At 34.2% G+C, this 20,640-nt stretch overlaps 1 protein-coding gene across 14 annotated transcripts in view; it reads right to left on the reverse strand.

Moving 5' to 3' along the window:
* SLC4A10 (solute carrier family 4 member 10) overlaps positions 1–20,640 on the reverse strand; it is a 359,094-nt gene that overhangs the window by 80,869 nt on the left and 257,585 nt on the right. For all 14 annotated transcript variants that reach the window (XM_012440527.2, XM_064382673.1, XM_064382670.1 and 11 more), the window contains 3 exons: positions 18,147–18,304; positions 15,029–15,116; positions 2,349–2,495 (listed from right to left, as the gene is read on the reverse strand). In XM_012440527.2, the coding sequence (XP_012295950.1) occupies positions 2,349–2,495; positions 15,029–15,116; positions 18,147–18,304 (393 nt within the window). The remainder of the gene's footprint in view (positions 1–2,348; positions 2,496–15,028; positions 15,117–18,146; positions 18,305–20,640) is intronic.

Here is a 20,640-nt window from a genome sequence, read left to right on the forward strand (position 1 = left end):
GGGTCAGAAAGCACGTGCTGAACGTTTGAGGAGAGAAGATTCAATGTGAAATAGTCATCAAGTAAGAATGATTGGACTAGGGAAGTGTAGATGAACTTGCAATATGGAGGGCTCACTTGAGGTATGTGGTCATGAATTTACGTGACACCAGTTGGTATAGTCACATGCTTTCCTACAACTTCAGCTTCGTCAGTGCAGTACAGAGTAAAGTGTTGGATTGTCACAGGGTTGTGGTTTTGACAAGCAAGTACATGACATGAGAGAAGAGCAAATAAGTTGAAGGTACACAAAAGGAGGTGATTTTAATGACTGATGCAAAGTTCTAATGAATATTTTCAGGGTTATCCCTTGAGGTGACAGGTTACTCTTCTCTTAACTGTAAGGAAGAGAATATTTAAAATGCTTGGATTTTCACATTTCAAATGAATAAAAAACATGGAAATTATCCCAATGGTGAAAATATTATTTGAATGAGTATGAGGTCAGAATATTTAATATATATTAACTCATTTTACTCCACCTAATAGAAAACATAGCCTCATGCTATCTTTTATTCAATTACAACATGCATTTTTAAAACATGAATGTTGAAAAGAAGCATAGAGCATATCTCTAATTCAAATTTGTTGTATAGAACTCTGCTACAAACTGCATATGTCTATTTACATTTAAGGTAATAAAAATGAAAAATTTTGTCCATTAGTTGCAGTAGCAACATTTCTAATGCTTGCTAGTGGCTTGATTACTAGGCAGCATAGATATAGAACACTTCCGTTATTGCAGAAAACTCTATTGGACAGTGCTGATACAGAACATCAATAGAGGGGTTAAAACATTTATTCAAGGTCATACAAATAGATAATTGCAGAACCTAGATGCTTTGATTCTTAATTCAATGTTCTTTCTACGACTGCCTCTCAATACCCAGAATCCAATAATTAATTCTGAATTTAAAGGATGTCATAAAATCATAAAAAAATTGGCCTCCCATCCCTCAACTTGCCTCAAAAACATTATTGTTCAAAAAGAAGATGTTTTCAAAAACACTTACCTTCATCTTTAGTGTTTCAATAGCTAATTGGTATAGTGAATTTTAAAATCTCATTCCAAATGTATCAATATTTTGCTGAATTTCTCCAAATAACATTAATTAAACAGTTTCTACATATTCAGGAAGCATTATATTGTTCCTTTAAATATCATTAATACAAAGATGTATACTACAAGTACAGAAATGAGACAATCTATAACGCCTACAATTAATAAGCAACTGTTTTTATTTTAGTAATAGATCAACTGAAATATGTGGCAGCAGTTACAGAATCATAAAATGGTAATTTTGAGAAAAGGAACTAAGTAGTCTTTAATAATTATGAAATGACTCCAGAATGAAAATATACAAATGAAGTATCTGTATGGTTTATTTAAATTTACAGCGAGACTGAGATACCCTTTTCAAGGACTTATGGTTGAGTGGTACAACTGCTCATTTGCCCACCTCTGGCAAAGCAGAAACATTTCGAATTCCAAGACTGGGTCAATTAGACCATCTGTCGCTTCGAATAGGGCAGCAGAGTCAGGCCAGGCTGGACTCCACAGAGCAAGAGCCAAAGGCAAGACTAAATACGTAACAACTTGAGAGGGTTGTGGGAGGCAGATTCAGCAGACATAGAGGTGGCAGTATGAGGACTGAGTTTAACAATCATTTGGTCATCACTCTTAACAGTCATGCCTGCAATTTTAAGAATTACCCAGAAAAGAGTAATGCTTTATATTTCTATCTTTCTGTTTTGTATGATGGGTAAAATACATATTAGATGTTCATAAGCAAAACTTTAAAAATCTTTATATCATAAATCCACACAAAAGCAATACAAATATAAGAATGATAATTTTTAAGTTTTCCCAATATTTACTGTTATTAGTAGTTATATGGAGTTTTCTACATAATATGATTAAGTCATGTCTTTTAATTTTCCTAATGCTTGCCAATTTCAAAATGATGTATGGAAACATAGAAAGACAGTAATGGGCCTTTTCTCAGGTCATATTTTATATTGTTATTAAAATTTCAATCTTCCTTTTGTATAATATATTTTAAGGAGGGGCTAAAATCTTTCCAGCCATATGGGACTGTTTGATTAGTAGGTTATCATCAAACTGTCAAGTTTCTCAGTGATGTGTGTTGGGTAGTATTAAGAAAGATCTTGTAACTTCATGCTCCTTCTGTCTTAGAGGCTATCATTTAAATCATTTGAATCTTATTGATGAGTTATGCTATTTTAAAGCATGCATTTAAAAGACAACAAAATAATGTAATTTCAAAGAATGTCTTCAAATATACATACCTGGGAAGGAACATTTTTGGGAGGCTCTATTCGAATGCTTGGATCCCATTCTCCAGGAGGGAGAACAGTAACCTGATCCAGAAACTCATCAATCCCTGATACCAAATCATTACGATCTTTAGCTTTGTAAGCAACATCATGAAATACCTTTAGAAGAAAGAGAAATATTATTTATAGTTTGCATAGAATTATAAAATATTAATGTGTTCAGTGTTTTCAACCCAGTTATCTCCCACATGATTGTAACAATTTTAAGAAACAGACAGCTCTGACTCTAAAGAAGTTTATAAAGTAAAATATTATAATTTTATGGATCCATACTGTTTTTCTTAGGATGTCAGATGAATGTTGAAACTTCAAGAGGGAAGGAGTAAGGGAAAGAAAAAGGAGGATGAAAGAAAGCTCATTAAACCAGAATTAGGGAAAAATTATTTATGTGTGGGAAAACCAACTTCTAGAGGAAGCTTTTGCTTAAAAATAGAAATAAAAATTTATAAAATATGTTGGAAATTTAAGCAGTATTTATACCCTGGCATAAATAAATTAATTTAAAAGGTTAATTTTGCTTCAATTTTGAAAATAATACTAAGGTTATAAGTTAGTATTTTCTGGATATATAGTCATTTCTCAGCATCTGTCAGGGATCAGTTCTAGGACTCCTTGCAGATACCAGAATCTATGGATACTTGAGTTCCTTATATAAAATGGGGCAGTATTTGCATATAACCTATGCATATCCTCCTGTATTTGAAGGGTCTCCAACTTTCTATGGTTTCTCTTACAACCTTTTGACTTTACAATGGTGCAAAAGTGACATGCGTTGAGTATGCTCCTCAAATTTCAATGGGGTTAAGTCTGAATAAACCTATCGTAAGTTGAAAATATAATAAGTCAAAAACATAGTTTCCACTTGTGATATTTTCAATGTGGGACATAACCCCCGTTGCTATATAAATAGTTGTTATACTGCATAATTTTTATGCATATTATTGTTATTGTAACATTGTTATTTTTTATTGTTTCCGCCCAAAAAATATTTTTAATTTTTGTTTTTAGAGACAGAGTCTCACTCTGTCACGCAGGCTGGAATGCAGTGGCACCATCATAGTTCACTGCAGCCTCAAACTCCTGCTTAAGCTTCTGTCTCCCAAGTAGCTGGGACTACAGGTGTGCACCAAACCTGGCTAATTTTTAAAACATTTCTTGTAGAGACAGAGTCTCGTTACGTTGCCTGGGCTGATCTAGAACTCCTGGCCCCAAATCATCTTCCCACCTTGGCCTCCCAAAGTGCTGGGATTATAGGTGTGAGCTACTGAATGCTGACTTTTCAAATATTTTTGATTTGTAGTTGGTTAAGTTCAAGGGTGCAGAACCTGCAGATACAGAGGGCCAACTATGTATTATATCTATACAATAAAGAAAGTGTATTTCCATTCAAAGTATGAGTTACATTTCATACTTATCCTCTCCACTTCCCCTCCACATACATGTGCTATGTTAGTCATGTAGGCTGTTCACAGATATTCCAGGTCTTCTTCTAGATCACATGGTAAGATTGTACTTCTTTGCCTTCTTTGATACTTGGATTAGGTATATTCTACCTGGGTGTACATATATCACTTTTGAATGGAAGTTATGAGTACTAATGTGTAATTTATCACCTTACATTTTTTCTGGTTTAGTGGCTGAGAAAACAAAGGTCTAGATAGAGCTTCTATAAACCCAGGGGGCCCAAGTGATAATGAGCAGAACCTCTCTCCTAGATCTTGATGAACATTAGGCATGATAGAAATAAACCCTTATAGTTTTAAGCCATTAAGATTTTAGTTGGTTATTCTGGCAGCATAACCTAATGTATCCTAACATACACAGGAATTCTGTACTTAATATAGTAAGTGGGGAAAATAAAAATAAGGATAAAGAAAAAAATTAATTTACAGTGAACATAATATAAATATTTCTGATACTTTTAAAATTTCACTTAGGATGAAATGAGACAAGTATTTGAGATTAGGGACTCCTATATTATTATTATTATTGTTATTATTTTTGAGATGGAGTCTCACTCTGTCCCCCAGGCTGGAGTGCAGTGGCATGATATCAGCTCACTGCAACCTCCGCCTCCCATTGTTCAAGTGATTCTCTTGCCTCAGCCTCCCGAGTCGCTGGGACTACAGGCATGCACCATCACACTCGGCTAACTTTTTTAATTTTTAGTAGAGATGGGGTTTCACCATATTGGCCAGGCTGGTCTCGAACTCCTGACCTCTTAATCTGCCCATCTCGGCCTCCCAAAGTGCTGAGATTACAGGCATGAGCCACCGCGCCCAGCTGGGACACCTATATTATTCTTTATGCTGGCCTATATTATAATGATCAAATATCCCAAAATTGCCAGGTAAATCCTGCTTTCAACTATTCTATTCTGCTTTTAAACTATTTGTTTCTATTTCTGGTTTGATACTCAATATAAACTGTTAAGTAATAATGATCATTTTAAAAAGCTTTTTCTTGCCTTTCCAACTAAGACTACCTCACAAAACATTATTGGTGTGATAAAGACGTTGCTTAGGATAATACAAAATATCAATGATCTATTAATAGTTTTGTTGCATTTTGAGAAAGAGATTTTTTAAATATAAAAACGCAGATTTCCATGGCACAAGCCTCTTCTAAAGATGGTTACATGGCCAGAGACCTCATTTGAACACTTACGAACTTCAAATGTTCTTAGTCCTCAATAAGAGTTTAGCAGCTCTACCCTTTTCCCGTTAGTAACAACTCTCTTGAAATCTTTCTTAATTTGATCACATTTAATTAGAAACTGCTTTGAGAGATCACATGATCCTATACCCTGTTTTAGGTAGATGAATGTCCAAATTCATTCAGGACAACAGATTTCCTATTATTTTAAAGCTCCTTAAAGGTATAGATGCCATAATTTGTTTGATTTTAAATCATAAATGGCATTTACTGTTGTTTCCCTATCACCAATTTTATCAATAATCTAATTATTTTACATTCCTCTTCTATCTTCTCTTTGTCTAGAAAACCTAACAGTCTGATTTCAGTGTATATCTGACTTCTCTGACCCCCTTCTCAAACAAGATGATACACTTTGTTAATACTCTTAACACTGTCTCCTTCTTGATAGCTTTCACTGTAATTATAACTATTCATTATAATTATTAATTATATAATTAGTTTTTTAATGTCTGTTTTCTCTGATAAAACATGAGCTTGAACATTCACTCAGTAAATATTCATCAAACTATTCAAGTGCTAGTGATACAGCAGTGAACAAAACCACAAAAAATCCCTCCTCCATGGGGCTTACATTCTAAGGAGAGGGATGAGATGGAAAGTAAAACAATATAAATGAGTATATATTTTGGTAGATGATGGAAGGTGCTATGGAGAAAAATGAAGCAGGAAAGGGGAATAAGGGGACTGTTACAATTTTGAACAAGGTGATTAAAAAAGGCTTCCATGAGTAGGTATTTCAGCAAGGACCTGAAGGAGGTAAAGATGCCTACCCTATTTTTGTCAGGAACAAGAACTTTCCAGGCAGACAGAATTACCAGTGTGGAGCACGCATGTCATGTTTGAGAAGCAGCGAGAGGGAGAGTAGCAGATGATGTCTAAAAGACAAGGTGGAGGAGGTGGAAGGGCATCTTGTAGGACTTTGTAGGTCATCATAAGAACTTAGACTTTTATTCTGAATGAGTAGGAAGCCATTAGACAGTCTTGAGCATAAGACTGTTGTGTTGACCATAGGATGAAGTGGGATAAGGGCAGAAAGAAAAACCAAGAGGCTATTGCATTAATAGAATAATAATAGTAACAAGAACCCATTGATGACAGTGGAAGCCAAGTGATAACAGTGCAGAAAATTAGTACAGTGGCAGGATTATGGAGATATTGTGAAAGTCAGCCCAGGAAGATTTGATGATAGATTGGATTTGGAATGTGAAATAATTAAAGCAGTCAAGGATGATTTCGGGATTGTTCTATGAGGCCAGTGACCATGTCTTTAATTTCTACCACCTTATCTCTAATATATAGTAGGCAATAATCATATACTAATCACAATAAAAACATGAAATAAGACAATCATTATCATTCCCGGTTTAAAGATGAGGAAACTGAGGCAGAGAGAGTTGAAGTTATTTAATTTGTCCAGTATCATACAACCAAGACATGCCTTTCCTTCTTCCCTCTCTATTTCCTTATTCTCCTCCTCTTCCTTCCTTTCATTTGCTTATTTTTTATTATATTTTAAGATCTAAAAGATAGGAGATTCTACATCACCTTTGTGAACTGATAAAACTTGTGATGAAGAAGTCATAATAGATAATTAAGGAGCAAAGTTCTCAATTTAATGAGTGAGAAGAAAGATCCAGAAAAGTCTGGGAAAAAGCAAGAAGGAATTAGGAAGAAATCCCAGCATATGAGGTTTTATTTCCTTTTCTTTCAAGCCTGTTTTTACTATTCTTGGACTTTCAGATATTTCTGTTGGTTGATATTTCTTAAAATAAGCTTTTCAAGTTCCTCAGTAAATCTTGTCGGGATTTGGATTGGAATTGCACTGCTTTCTCTCTCATGAGCACTGCTTGCCTAGACTGTGGCAATTGCCTCTAAAGTGGTCTCTCTGCTTTCATCCATCCCCCTCTATGGCCTATTCTTTTTTTTTTTTTTTTTTTTTTTTTTGTGTGTGTGTGTGTGTGTGTGTGTGAGATGGAGTTTTGCTTTTATTGCCCAGCTGGAGTGCAATGATCTTGGCTCACTGCAACCTCCACCTCCAAGTTTCAGCAATTCTCCTGCCTCAGCCTCCCAAGTAGCTGGGATTACAGGCATGCACCACCATACACAGCTAATTTTGTATTTTGAGTAGAGACAGGGTTTCCCCATGTTGGTCAGGCTGATCTTGAATTCTTGACCTCAGGTGATCCTCCCACCTCGGCCTCCCAAAATCCCGAGATTACAGATGTGAGCCACAGCACCCAGCCAACATTTTAAAATGTAATACAAATCATGTCAACTCTCTAATAAAAAGCTATTTGCTTCCCAACTCATTCAGTGTCCTTATATGATCTACAAATATCCTGCACAGACTGGCTCCCATCCTATAACCTCTCTGGCCTCATCCCCTACTGCTCCCTCCATTTCTCAATTCTGCCCAGCCATGTTGTCCTCCTTGTTCCCCTGATGTTCCAGGCACACTTCCGTCCCAAAGCCTTTGCTCTTGTTTATCCTTTTGCTTGGAAAGCTCTCCTCTCAGGTACCTACATAGGTTGCTCTCTTTCTTCCTTTAGGATGTTTGCTGAAATATCTCCTCAGTAAAGTCTTCTCTGACCATTCTATTTTAACTTATAACTCTCCCCAGCCCACCTCTACCTCCCTTTACTGCTTTCTTGATTTCCTTCACAGCACTTATCACCATAGGCCATATATTTTACTTTTTATATGTTAGTCTTTCTTTTCACGAGACAATTGGCTCAATTAGAAAGGAAAGTTTTTCAGCATAAAAAGGCTGAAAATTCCAAAAACCAGAGTGCCTCTTCTCCTCCAAAGAATCACAACTCCTCACCAGCCAGGTAACAAAACTGAATGGAGAATGAGTTTGATGAACTGACAGAAGCAGGCCTAAGAAGGTGCATAATAACAAACTCCTCTGAGCTAAAAGAGCATGTTCTAACCCAGTGCAAGGAAGCTAAGAAACCTTGAAAAAAGGTTCCAGGAATTGCTAACTAGAATAACCAGCTTAGAGAAGAACATAAATGACCTGATGGAGCTAAAAAGCACAGCACAAGAACTTTGTGAGCATATACACGTATCAGTAGCCAAATCAATCAAGCAGAAGAAACGATATCAGAGATTGAAGATCAACTTAATGAAATAAAGCATGAAAAGAAGATCAGAGAAAAAAGAAGGAAAAGGAATGAACAAAGCCTCCAGGAAACAGGGACTGTGTGAAAAGATCAAACCTATGTTTGATTTGATGTACCTGAGAGTGATGGGGAGAGTGGAACCAAGTTGGAAAAAACTCTGCAGGATATTATCCAGGAGAACTTCCTCAACCAAGCAAGACAGGCCAATTCTTAATTTCAGGAAATACAGAGAACACCACAAAGATATTCCTCGAGCAGAACAACCCCAAGACACATAATCATCAAATTCACCAAGGTTGAAATGATGGAAAAAATGTTAAGGGCAGCCAGAAAGAAAGGTCACGTTACCCACGAAAGGAAGCACATCAGACTAACAGTGGATCTCTCTGCAGAAACCCTACAAGCCAGCAGAGAGTAGGGTCCAATATTCAGCATTCTTAAAAAAAAAAAAAAACAATTTTCAACCCAGAATTTTATATCTAGCCAAACTAAGCTTCATAAGTGAAGAAGAAATAAAATCCTTTACAGACAAGCAAATGCTGAGAGATTTTGTCACCACCAAGTCTGCCTTACAAGAGCTCCTGAAGGAAGTGCTAAATATGGAAAGAGAAAACCTGTACTGGCCACTGCAAAACAATGTGAAAACCATCGACACCAGGAAGAAACTGCATCAACTAACGGGCAAAATAACCAGCTAGCATCATAATGATGGCATCAAATTCACACATAACAATATTAACCTTAAATATAAACAGGCTAATTGCCCCATTAAAAGACACAGACTGGCAAATTGGATAAAGGGTCAAGACTCATCAGTGTGCTCTATTCAGGAGAACTTATTTTTTGTGCAAAGATATACATGGGCTTGAAATAAAGGAATGGAGGAACATTTACCAAGCAAATGGAAAAAATAAAGTAGGGGTTGCAATCCTAGTCTCTGATAAAACAGGTTTAAACCAACAAAAATAAAAAAAGACAAAGAAGGGCATCACATAATGGTAAAGGGGTCAATGCGACAAGAAGAGCTAACTATCCTAAACATATATGCACCAAATACAGAAGCACCCGGATACATAAAGCAAGTTCTTAGAGACCTACAAAGAAACGCAGACTCCCACACAATAATAGTGGGAGAATTTAACACCTAACTGTCAATATTAGACAGATTGATGAGACAGAAAATTAATAAAGATATTAGAACTTGAACTCAGCTCTGGACCAAGTGGACCTAACAGACATCTACAGAACGCTCCACCCCAAATCAACAGAATATAAATTATTCTTAGCATAACATACCACTTATTCAAAAATTGGTAACATAATTGGAAGTAAAATGCTCCTCAGCAAATGCAAAAGAACAGAAATCATAACAAACAGTCTCTCAGATCATAGTGCAGTCAAATTAGAACTCAGGATTAAGAAACTCACTCAAAACTGCACAACTACATGGAAACTGAACAACCTGCTCCTGAATGACTACTGGGTAAATAACAAAATGAAAATAGAAATAAATAAGTATTTTGCAACCAATGAGAACAAAGGCACAATGTACCAGAACCTCCAGGACACAGCTAAAGTAGTGTTTAGAGGGAAATTTATAGCACTAAACGCCCATAAGAAAAAGCAGGAATGATCTAAACTCGACACCCTAACATCACAGTTAAAAGAACTAGAGAAGCAAGAGCAAACACATTCAAAAGCTGGCAGAAGGCAAGAAATAACTAAGATCAGAGCAGAACTGAAGGAGATAGAGACTGGTTATTTGAAAAGATTAACAAAGTAGATAGACCACTAGCCAGACTATAAAGAAGAAAAGATAGAAGAATCAAATAGACACAATAAAAAAGCATAAAGGGGATATCACTAGTGATCCCACAGAAATACAAACTACCATCAGAGAACACTATGAACACCTACATGCAAATAAACTAGAAAACGTAGAAGAAATGGATAAATTCCTACACATACACCCTCCCAAGACTAAACCACAAAGAAGTCAAATCCCTGAAAAGACCAATATTTAAGTTCTAAAATTGAGGCAATAATTAACAGCCTACCGACCAAATAAAGCCTAGGACCAGACAGATTCACAGCCAAATTGTACCAGATACAAAGAGAAGCTGGTACCATTCCTTCTAAAACTATTCCAAACAACAGAAAAAAAGGGACTCCTTCCTAACTTATTTTATGAGGCCAGCATCATCTTGATACCAAAACCTGGCAGAGACACAACTACAAAAGAAAATTTCAGGCCAATATCCCTGAAGAACGCCAATACAAAAATCCTCAATAAAATACCAGCAAATTGAATCCAGCAGCACATCAAAAAGCTTATCCACCACAATCAAGTCAGCTTCATCCCTGGGATGCAAGGCTGGTTCAACATGCAAATCAATAAACATAAACTATCACACAAACAGAACCAATGACAAAAAAAACACATGATTATCTCAATAAATGCAGAAAAGGCCTTCAATAAAATTCAACATCACTTCATGCTAAAACCTCTCTATAAATTGGGTATTGATGAAACTAGATCTCAGAGATTTAGTAACAAAATGAAGCACACAACAAAATTTAGCAATTATTTGTGGAAAAAAAGAAAAATAGAATGTTCAATAATTTCACACTGAACATACAATAGCATACTTAGCAAATGATAACTTTATTGAGAACAGTTTAAGTAAAATGACAGTGGCGAACATAAGATTGCAATATGATAAGAAATGAATGAAGCTAAAAATATTCAGGATCAAGTAGAGACTACTCCTTCAAAACACTGAAGATTCAGATTGAACCAACCCTTCTTCAAAGTACATGCTTCAAAAGTACATGCTGTTCTAAGCAGTAAAGAATTTTTTTTAAGGATGGGGTAAACCTAGACATTCATTTCATGTGTATTTCTTCCAAGTAGCTAATATGCATTGTGCATGCTTGCTGTCAGGGTTCACTTAAGATCTAGAAGAGAGAGGATACTGTTCACTCAAATATCCAGAAAAAGAAAAACAACACCTTTCTTAGTATTTTGTTTTTGTTTTCATTAAAGTGTATTATTTATATTAACATATAATGGCTTTACTGTTATTATATATTTATTTATTTTGAGACAAGGTCTGGCTCTATTACCCAGGCTGGAGTGCAGTGGTGCCATCTCAGCTCACTACAACCTCTGCCTTTCTGGCTCAAGTGATCCTCCCACCTCAGCCTTTCAAGTAGCTGAGTAGCTGGGATTATAGGCAGCTAATTTTTTTTTAGCTTTTTGGTAGAGACAAGGTTTCACCATTCTGCTCAGGCTGGTCTCAAACTTGTGCCATCAAGTGATCCACTCATCTTGGGCTCTGAAAGTACTGGGATTACAGATGTGAGCCACTGTGACTGTCTTATTGTTATTTTTAAATTAATTCATTAACACATATTTTTTAAATTTCTCAGTTTTAAGTTCTATTATGGTAAATACCAACATATGTATGTATACAAAAGCTCTTCGGGGTGCTTAGTCATTTTTGAGAATGTGAAGGGATCAACACATTAGTAGCAGTGTTGATAAGCACAATCATAAGATTTATGTCTATTAAAGCTCACAGAAATGAAGGAAAATTATTGGCTTGAGTCAAGATAGAATATTGGCATGATGACTAGAATATGCAGTCATTGATTCATTGTTTACAAATTTGTGGAACCCTGACTGAGGGTCAGACACTGTGATAAGTCCAAAATTACAAAAGGAAGACAGTCTACCTAGAAAGTGTTCCAAGTACAGAGAGGGAAAAAACAGAACTTAGCCCAACAAATATTTAATTGAGCAACTGGCAAAATCAGGGCACAAAAATGAATATTCAATGCTAAAATGCTAACTGTTCTCATGGAATTTATAGTTTGATAATGCAATCCAATGTACTATATTTTTTAACTAAAGTAAACTCTATGAGTCAACATATTAAATTCTATTCTGAATGAGTACAATTGTTCTTTTTTTTTTTTTTTTTTTGAGACAGAGTCTTGCTCTGTCACTCAGGCTAGAGTACAGTGGTCTAATCTTTGCTCACTGCCATTTCCACTTCCCAGGTTCAAGTGACTCTCCCCGCTCAACCTCCCGAGTAGCGAGGACTACAGGCACATGCCACCACACCCAGCTAATTTTTGTATTTTTAGTGGAGACAGGGTTTCACCATGTTGGCCAGGCTGATCTTGAACTCCTCACCTCAGGTGATCTGCCTGTCTTGGCCTTCCAAAGTGCTGGGATTACAGGTGTGAGTCACTACGCCTGGCCTAGTACAATTATTCAATAGCCTTCAACGAAATTAGATAAGCAGAACAATTGCTTCACCTGGGCTTTAAACAATACAAATCTGTTTTCACTTTAAAAAAAAATTTAAACATTATTTGATATTCAATCAACGTCCTATTATAATTAACATGTCCTATTATAACTAATAGCTCTTACCTTTTAGAATAACTTTCCGGTTGAGTTTCTGCTTCTCTATCCCATAATCTACAAAGAATTACAAATTACCTAAAGCTGCGCTCTAAAACTTTCAAGTCTAAATAATTGAAAAAATATATTTTTATTAGATGACTGATGCTTATGCTCAAATTTCAGTCTTTGTTATATGATTGATGCTTATTCTCAAATTAGGTAGCTCTTACTAATCAAAGAAATACATGGGAGTCCCTTCTCTGTTCTCATCCTAAATCTGAAATTTATAGAACATGGATGTTTCCCTGTTCTATGTCCACTTGATTGATTAGTCAAGAAAACTTTGGAACTGACATCTTTCTGTTGAGAAAAATCTTGATTCCCAATTGAGGAAGTAGAGGATGAAAAGAAGAGAGCTACATTGTTACACACGTACCTCCCATGACATAGTAGGATCCTCTCACATTATCACATGTCTCATGCCCCACCAAAACCTTAAAATAATGCCCTAATTTCTTAGATGGGGAAAGATTTTGTATCTTAAATATAATAAAATGTTAAACAAATGTATGTGAAAGTGATAATACTTAAATTGTAGAATACCAATCACAGCATCATTTATTTTGCAATACTGTAAAAAATGCAAAATACAAATCAATATGGAAATACTAAGAGCTTTTATACTGTGAGTGTCCTCTCAAAGAGAGTTCTGCTAGGTCAGGTGTGTGGTCCTCATTAAGCTATTTTTTTTTCATTCTCCTGTCTTCTTGCAAATTTCCTGAATAGAATAAGTTATTCAGTACAGTGGATTGAATAATGTCCTCCCAAAATACGCATCAACCCTGGAGCCTCTGAATGTGGCCTTATTTGAAATAAGGATTTTTGCAGATGTATGTAAGGTAAATATCTCAAGATGAAATTATACTGAATTAGGATGGGCCCTGAATCCAATGATTTAGATGGATTTAGGATGGGCCATAAATCCAATGACGAATATCTGTCTTCATAACAAAAAATGAGAAGACACACAGAGACAACTAGGAGAAGACCATGTGAAGATGGAGACAGAGATCAAACTTCTGTTGCCAAAAGCCAGAGAAGACCAAGAGCCATCAGAATATGAAAGAGACAAGGAAAGATCCTCCCCTAGAGACTTCGAAAGGAGTGTGACCCTGCTGACACCTTGACTTCAGACTTCTAGCCTCAAAAATGTGGGAAAACAAATTACTGTCATTTAAGCCGCCCAATTTGTGGTAATTTGTTATGGCAGTCATTGTAAACTAATACACTCATTAAGTTGGTTGCTTTTGAAAACTGAGGCAAAACAATGTTTTTCTTCTTGCTTTTGCTTTCCTATGTATAAATATCAAAAACTAATTCATATAAGACTATAAAACATAATTTGGACATACAGAATAATTTATAATATTAAACCCCCAAAGCAAGTTCAAATTTTAGCTTCTGTAAACTTAGAAAAAGTAATAAACAAAACTAATTGATTCTTTTTACAGAATTTTCAAATATATGCAGCCACGTATTTCAATAAATACATTATTAAATTATTTAGATGAAATCTAGAAAGTATATAATCCCATTTGTTCATTTACAACTGAATTTTGATTTAATGCCCCTTCTGTGATCTACTGCATCTGCTCTTCCCGTTAACAATCAGAACAAATTTCCATAATGTGTTGGAGAATCCAAGTCAAGGAGAATAGTGGTTTGATACTACTTTTTATGTTCTTACTTTAAAGATCTTACATTTTTGAGACATACACCTCTTTGAAAAGCTGATGAAAGTTTTTCCAGTACAAAAAAATGTACATAAAAAATTTTTACATAGAAAAAGTTATGTGCTACATTACAGAAATCACAAGCCCCTTGAAATCTATTTACAGCTTCTCAAATAGTCCCCAAACTGCCAGTTTAAAAACATCTATATTCAGACAACTGTAGAGAGTCGATAGATACTGCATACATTTTGGTGTCATGTATTCTATTTAGATGAACTGCTATTGTTTTTTCTTTAGACTTTGAAATTATTTACCCAAAACAAAATTTCCAATGATATTAACAATGGTGCTTACTTTGGTGACACATATACCATAAAGGGAATATTAATAATATATTCTAAGTGTCACTGAAAAAATTTCTTTAGACTATGAAGTTTTAAAATATTATATTCATGTGTGTTAATTTATTATCCCTTTGGAAAACATTTTTCTAAAGGAAATTATATAGTGGAAGCATGGGAGAATGGGATTCAATACAGAGAAATCTGACTCACAACAAACTGTCATGAAAACAGGACCTCCAAAAGTTTTAGGTAGACCTAGTGGGGGAAAATGTTCCCAATGAACTTGAATAAATACCTCATCTGTCATTAGGGTTGCAATTGATCTGCCAATCTCATGGTACTGTTGACCCTTTCCCAGGGGTCCCAGGAGAATGAACAAAAATCTGTAATTAAGAAGAAAAAAGTTTTTAGGTAGAAATATAAAAATAACTTTAATAATACAGAATCACTCATGTCAAAGGAATTACTTAAAATGGTGATTTTGATGTGAAATACTTTCATAGTTTTTCACAGTTCATTATTATTTTGAAAAATTCTACAATTTTTCTAAAATTAAGATGCTTAAGCAATGGGAATGCATGTTTTTTTTTTTTTAATCACAGTGTTTCTCCATTTAGTTATCTGCAGAGCCTGTATAGTTATTACTGGGAATTTTAAGGATTCTATTATCCTTACAGAAAGAGAGTGGGAAAAGTAAAATCTGATTAGACCTTTCTAAATGGGAAGGAAGAAAACTCGCTTGTATGCAAAATGGAGAACAGTTCAAAGGGAGGAAAGATAACACAATAACAAAACAGAGAAATATATAGTCGAAAACAGTAGGTGTATGTACAGTTTTCATTATATAAAATAATTGTCAAGAATCAAAGATCAGTGAGGTAGAAGAAAATGAGGAGTTAAAGATCTATTATTTATAATGCTAAGGAATAAAAATAGCATCTGCACTATAATATTCCATCTAAATTAGGTCGAACATTTGGCAAATTCATCATCACAAACGGTGCTTTTAAAGAAATCAATAGATACTCTAACTTTAGCAGATTGGTAATTGCCCTGTCTCTGAGAAGGTCAATCCTTCTGGGAATTGTGAAAATTAAAGAATGTCCTATATTCTGCCATATCATTCTGTGGTATTAATTTGTTAAATGATTTATGCTATTAAGTATAAATACTAATGGCTTTACAAGGCATACTAAAATAGTTACTATAATTCTACCCCCTCACTTAGTTATAATCTTTAGAGATTTTACATGTTTTCACATGAGACAAATATTACACAATTTTAGAGGATGTGACAATATGTGTGTGGGTTCAGTTACAACTGAACCCAAGCCAATTTCTACTATGTAGAAATGTCCAGTATACATTAAAAACAGGGATGGTTTAATGTGGTGGCAGGTGCTTTATCAACTATAATTTTTTAAAGAAACTTCCTATGTACATCTTGCTGTTTTTCAGGTTTCCATTCCACAGGCTGTTTTCAAAGTTCTAAAAGATTATTTTCTGACATTTCTACTATGTGTTTAACAGGATGCCCTTTTGTCTTCCAAAAAAAAAAAAAAAAAGGATAATTAGAAACCCTGAGTGGCTTTCTTTATTCTGTTTGTCCAACTGGTCTTCCATTTTTCACCTTTCCTAACTAGTCTTGTTTTTAAATCTCTTCTCATACAGTTGCTCTACAGTACCCTACTGTTTTTTTCTCCATTGTTCTCTACATATATTTTGCTATCTCAGTATGAAATAAGGTCACTTAAACCTGACAGTTTTCAAAGTAAGGGTATATAATTTCATTATGGCTTTTTTCTACTCATGGAAATTTTTCTTTTCCTCCTTTTGAAATACAAGTACTATCATTGTCATAAATAGCCATCTTTTGCTCATAGTTTACCAGACACCTTCCTAAGTTGTGGAACACAAATGCACTGCTTGGAGGACTGAAAAGAAATTTGAAACTGCTAAAATAGTACCTCTACAATTAGTAAGTTTGACATCTTAGATATGAATCCTAGATTCCCAGAAACGCTGGAGAGGTTACAGTTTGTCCATAGAAAAAACATAGCCTGAATCACACAGTCAGATACCATTTTAATGTGCTCAGTTCATCCTTTCCTTTTGTACATAAAAGTTGATGTGTATCAGAAATCTCAGTAACCCTCAAACAGGATAAATAAAAAGTTCTTTCTATAACCTGAATAGTAACTAGATTCCTCCCTCAAACCATGGTCAGACATAGGTACTTAAACACTGAATCTCGTTCTAGTCAGCTGAGCTCTTACAAAATGAGGCCTCTCCTGGCTACGCTATTCCATAGTTGTAGAATATTTTATCCATAATCAAAGCATGGAGTTATGTAATCTGCTGTATTGTGAGTTAAAGCCAAAGATCCATAGAAGACATACAATTCTACAGTTCACCCAGTTCCTGAACTTTTCATCAAGGCAACTTCGCTAAGGCATTCAATGTTTGGAAGAGGAGGCATGCTAACAGCATTTGAGATAGCTGTAGCATCAAACAAAGGGCACCAGCCATATGGGAACAGGGCCCTAAACAGACATGTTTTGCTGTGGGAATAGGACTAAAGTAAAAGGCTATCTGCATTTTGGAATCACATTGATGGTAAGAGAATGGAAGAAAACAAGGTTCCTGGGTAAATTGCTAGGAACATAATGTGCTATGTGCTAAAGTCAACGTTCTGTTTTCCTTTCTTTCTTTTTTTATAGTTTTAGTCATGGACCGCCTTATTCTATAAAATGATAAACAGCATAATTCAGTTTGTATTATGCCTAAGTTGTTAGTTTATTGTTAAATGAAAAACGAGTTCAGATCATCAAATTAAATTTGTATTTTTAACTCAGATTCAACCATACTGCAATAATACTTCTACCAGTGATTCTACAGACCTTGTGTGTGGGAAGCCCACTATTCCTAGCATTGAAACATATATTTGACAGGGCAGGGGCTATCCTAACTACAGCACTTACATGCATCTTGAAGGCCTTACTCAAGCGTAAGCAAACCTTAGTAACTCTGTTCTTTTTGAATTTGACCATACTCATGTACAGAATCCTTTCTTTCTTTAGCAGACAATTTAATGCAATCTTTAAGAAAAAGACTAACATGCTACCACTTCTTTTACCAAAAATGTAAAAAAGAAAAAGAATTCGTATGCTTTCAGGGTACCTTGAGATGAGGAATATGCTTAAAATGAAACAGAAGTTTGAGAGAAGGGAGAAAAGAATAGAATAATTTTAAAGCACCTTTCCCCTCCTCCACAAACAAAAATTAATAATAGTTTTGTGAATTTCACGAGTTTCTAGTCAAAGTTCTAACAGAAAATTATATTTAATCCTCATTTTCTTTCCACAAAAAAAAATGGTTTAAGAAAAATACAAAAGATGCTTTTATACTTTTACCTGGTTGGGATTGGTACTTCAGCCAATCCTTGAAGCAGTACAGCTGGAGACAACCTGACAAATGCAACTACAGTTCGATCCAAGAAGTCCAGTTCTCCCACTAAGATGTTTGATGCTTCAGCACCTGGAGGTATCTTTTTCATAAAATGCAGATCAACCTGCAAGCATCACCATGCAAATATGAAAAATCAAAACTGGAAAAATCTGGCAAATCACATTCTTAAACAGTGCTTCACATATAGTAATCCATGAATAAATATAGTTTAAATAAATATACACAGTTTGTTTATCTGTGTGTATCTCATTTGCCCTTTTTCTATAATAACCTTTTCTTAAACTTGTGGATTATTTTAACTTGTCGTCAATAAGCTGAGTACTCTAGTTTTTCTATTTATTGTTTTTAAAATAAGTTTCTCCAGCATCAACCATCTTGAAATGTTAGACAGGGAAAAGTATGTGAGTTCAGTTAAATAACTATTCTTTAACCATAATTTAATTAGCATTTGCCAACAGATTTAATATTTTTATACTATATTACCTAATTTTTGTATATAATACATTTTAATTAATATTTAAATATGCTTATTTCAAAAGAAATGTAATCATGTTTCTCTTTACAGTATAAATTATGACTTTAACCTCCTCTCTTTTCCAGTTGTTCTATATTATTTACATTATATACTTGGCCTTGTAATTCTTTGATATTAGTTTTTCATCTGAGAATTTAGATATGACAGAGCAGAAAAGATCAGAATAAAATATTAACATTTGGAGTTACTGAAGAACCATAGTTGAATTTCTGACATGAGATGTTTGTGATTGAAATGAATGTACACAAAGCAAAAGTGATCACTGGCAAGAAGAAATGCTAAGAATAAAGGATGAAGTCTAAAAATGAATGCAAAATATCCTTAACAATAAATATCAATTTTTATTTACAGGGCCTCAGTGGAAGACAAGTAGTGACTTTAGTGTAAATTGTGCAAGAGCTATGTCTTGTTTCTAATTCACTTGAGTTGCTTTTTATGTAACGCTGTTTTTAGGGGAGTAAGAATTTATCTGCTCTAGTAATTGATCTTACGCTCTGATGTTAATAAAACGAGGGCAAAAGATCAAATGAGAATAGCCAAGAGAGAGGAAAGAGCTCTGGCTAATATGAGTGAGGCTGAGAATATTTTTTTTTTTTTTTTTTTTTTTTTAGCCTAGATGGTTCTTTTGCAGGTTTAATGATTTGAGAATATTTTCCCCAAAAACTTAAAATGAAAAAATATATAGTAATCCTTTAGTGACTACATTAAAGATGTTACTTTCTGAAATCAAGACCTTAGCACAGCTATTTGGAAGTTTTATAACTAATTAATCTTTCCAAAAAATAAGGATACCACAAAATATATAACCTACCATATGAAGCATATTTTCTTTCACAAGGATTAAATATAAAAATATTCTGTGGTACTCCATCAAAAATACCAAATATAACCAATATTTCATTTTAAAGGAAAGGAAGAATGATTTAACAAAGCAAAACTGCCTATAAAAATATATAACAAATATTATACATCCAAAGTGTTTAAGCTACAAAAATACTCCCAAATATAAATCTGTAAATTCACAATTCATGTACACTGGATTACACAGCAAATATTTTACTTTTGTGGAATCTGATATTTTAGTTTATAGATAGCAAAAGTATTTACTATAATAAGTAAGGTTAAATTTCATGAAATTTATTGTGGTATTTTTGTAGGTATTTATCTAGCTAGGAGAAATGTACACATTTTAAATGATTTAAATTAGTAATGCTTTATATTTTCATTGTAATGCAAAAATTCCAAAGAAGGGAATAAAAGATTTCCCATATACTGTTAGCCCTTTGAGGAAAACATAATAAATTTTCATAATCTTTTCAGTTTCTAAAAGAATAAACAGTTAAGTTTTCTCTCTCAATGGAAAGAATGATGATACAATATAAATACTGAAACAATATTTAAAATGAGGAAACATCTTTTTAAATAAATCCAAAATTGATCATATGAATTATACTGATAATACCTGACATTTAAATTCCACCTTAAAAACTCTATAAACTCATTTATTGCTTGACAAATGCCATTGTCTTAACTACTAAAGTCTGTGCCTCAGGCAGATGACGATTATAGAAATAATCGTTTTAACATGAAATTTAATTAAATCAAGAAGTACATAGTGTGCTAAAATAGTTAAATTTTGTAAAAGGAAATAAATGGTCATTACACATGATCTTTAAATTTACATAATACCTAGTGTGTCATAGAAACCTGTTATTTAGAAAAAAGCATTAAAATATACAGAATTTAATTTCAGGATAAGCAAATTCATCTTTCGATTTCAAATGGAATAAGTTATAGTTCTATAACACATATCTGGGGTAGCCATTATATTATACTCATTACATTATATTGTTCTTGGAGTAGTCATATACTTTGGGAAGTAATCGATTATGTATTATCTAATT

This window comes from Aotus nancymaae, unplaced genomic scaffold, assembly GCF_030222135.1.
Source record: "Aotus nancymaae isolate 86718 unplaced genomic scaffold, 86718_ANA_hifiasm-v0.15.2.pri h1tg000029l, whole genome shotgun sequence".
Lineage (NCBI taxonomy): Eukaryota > Metazoa > Chordata > Mammalia > Primates > Aotidae > Aotus > Aotus nancymaae.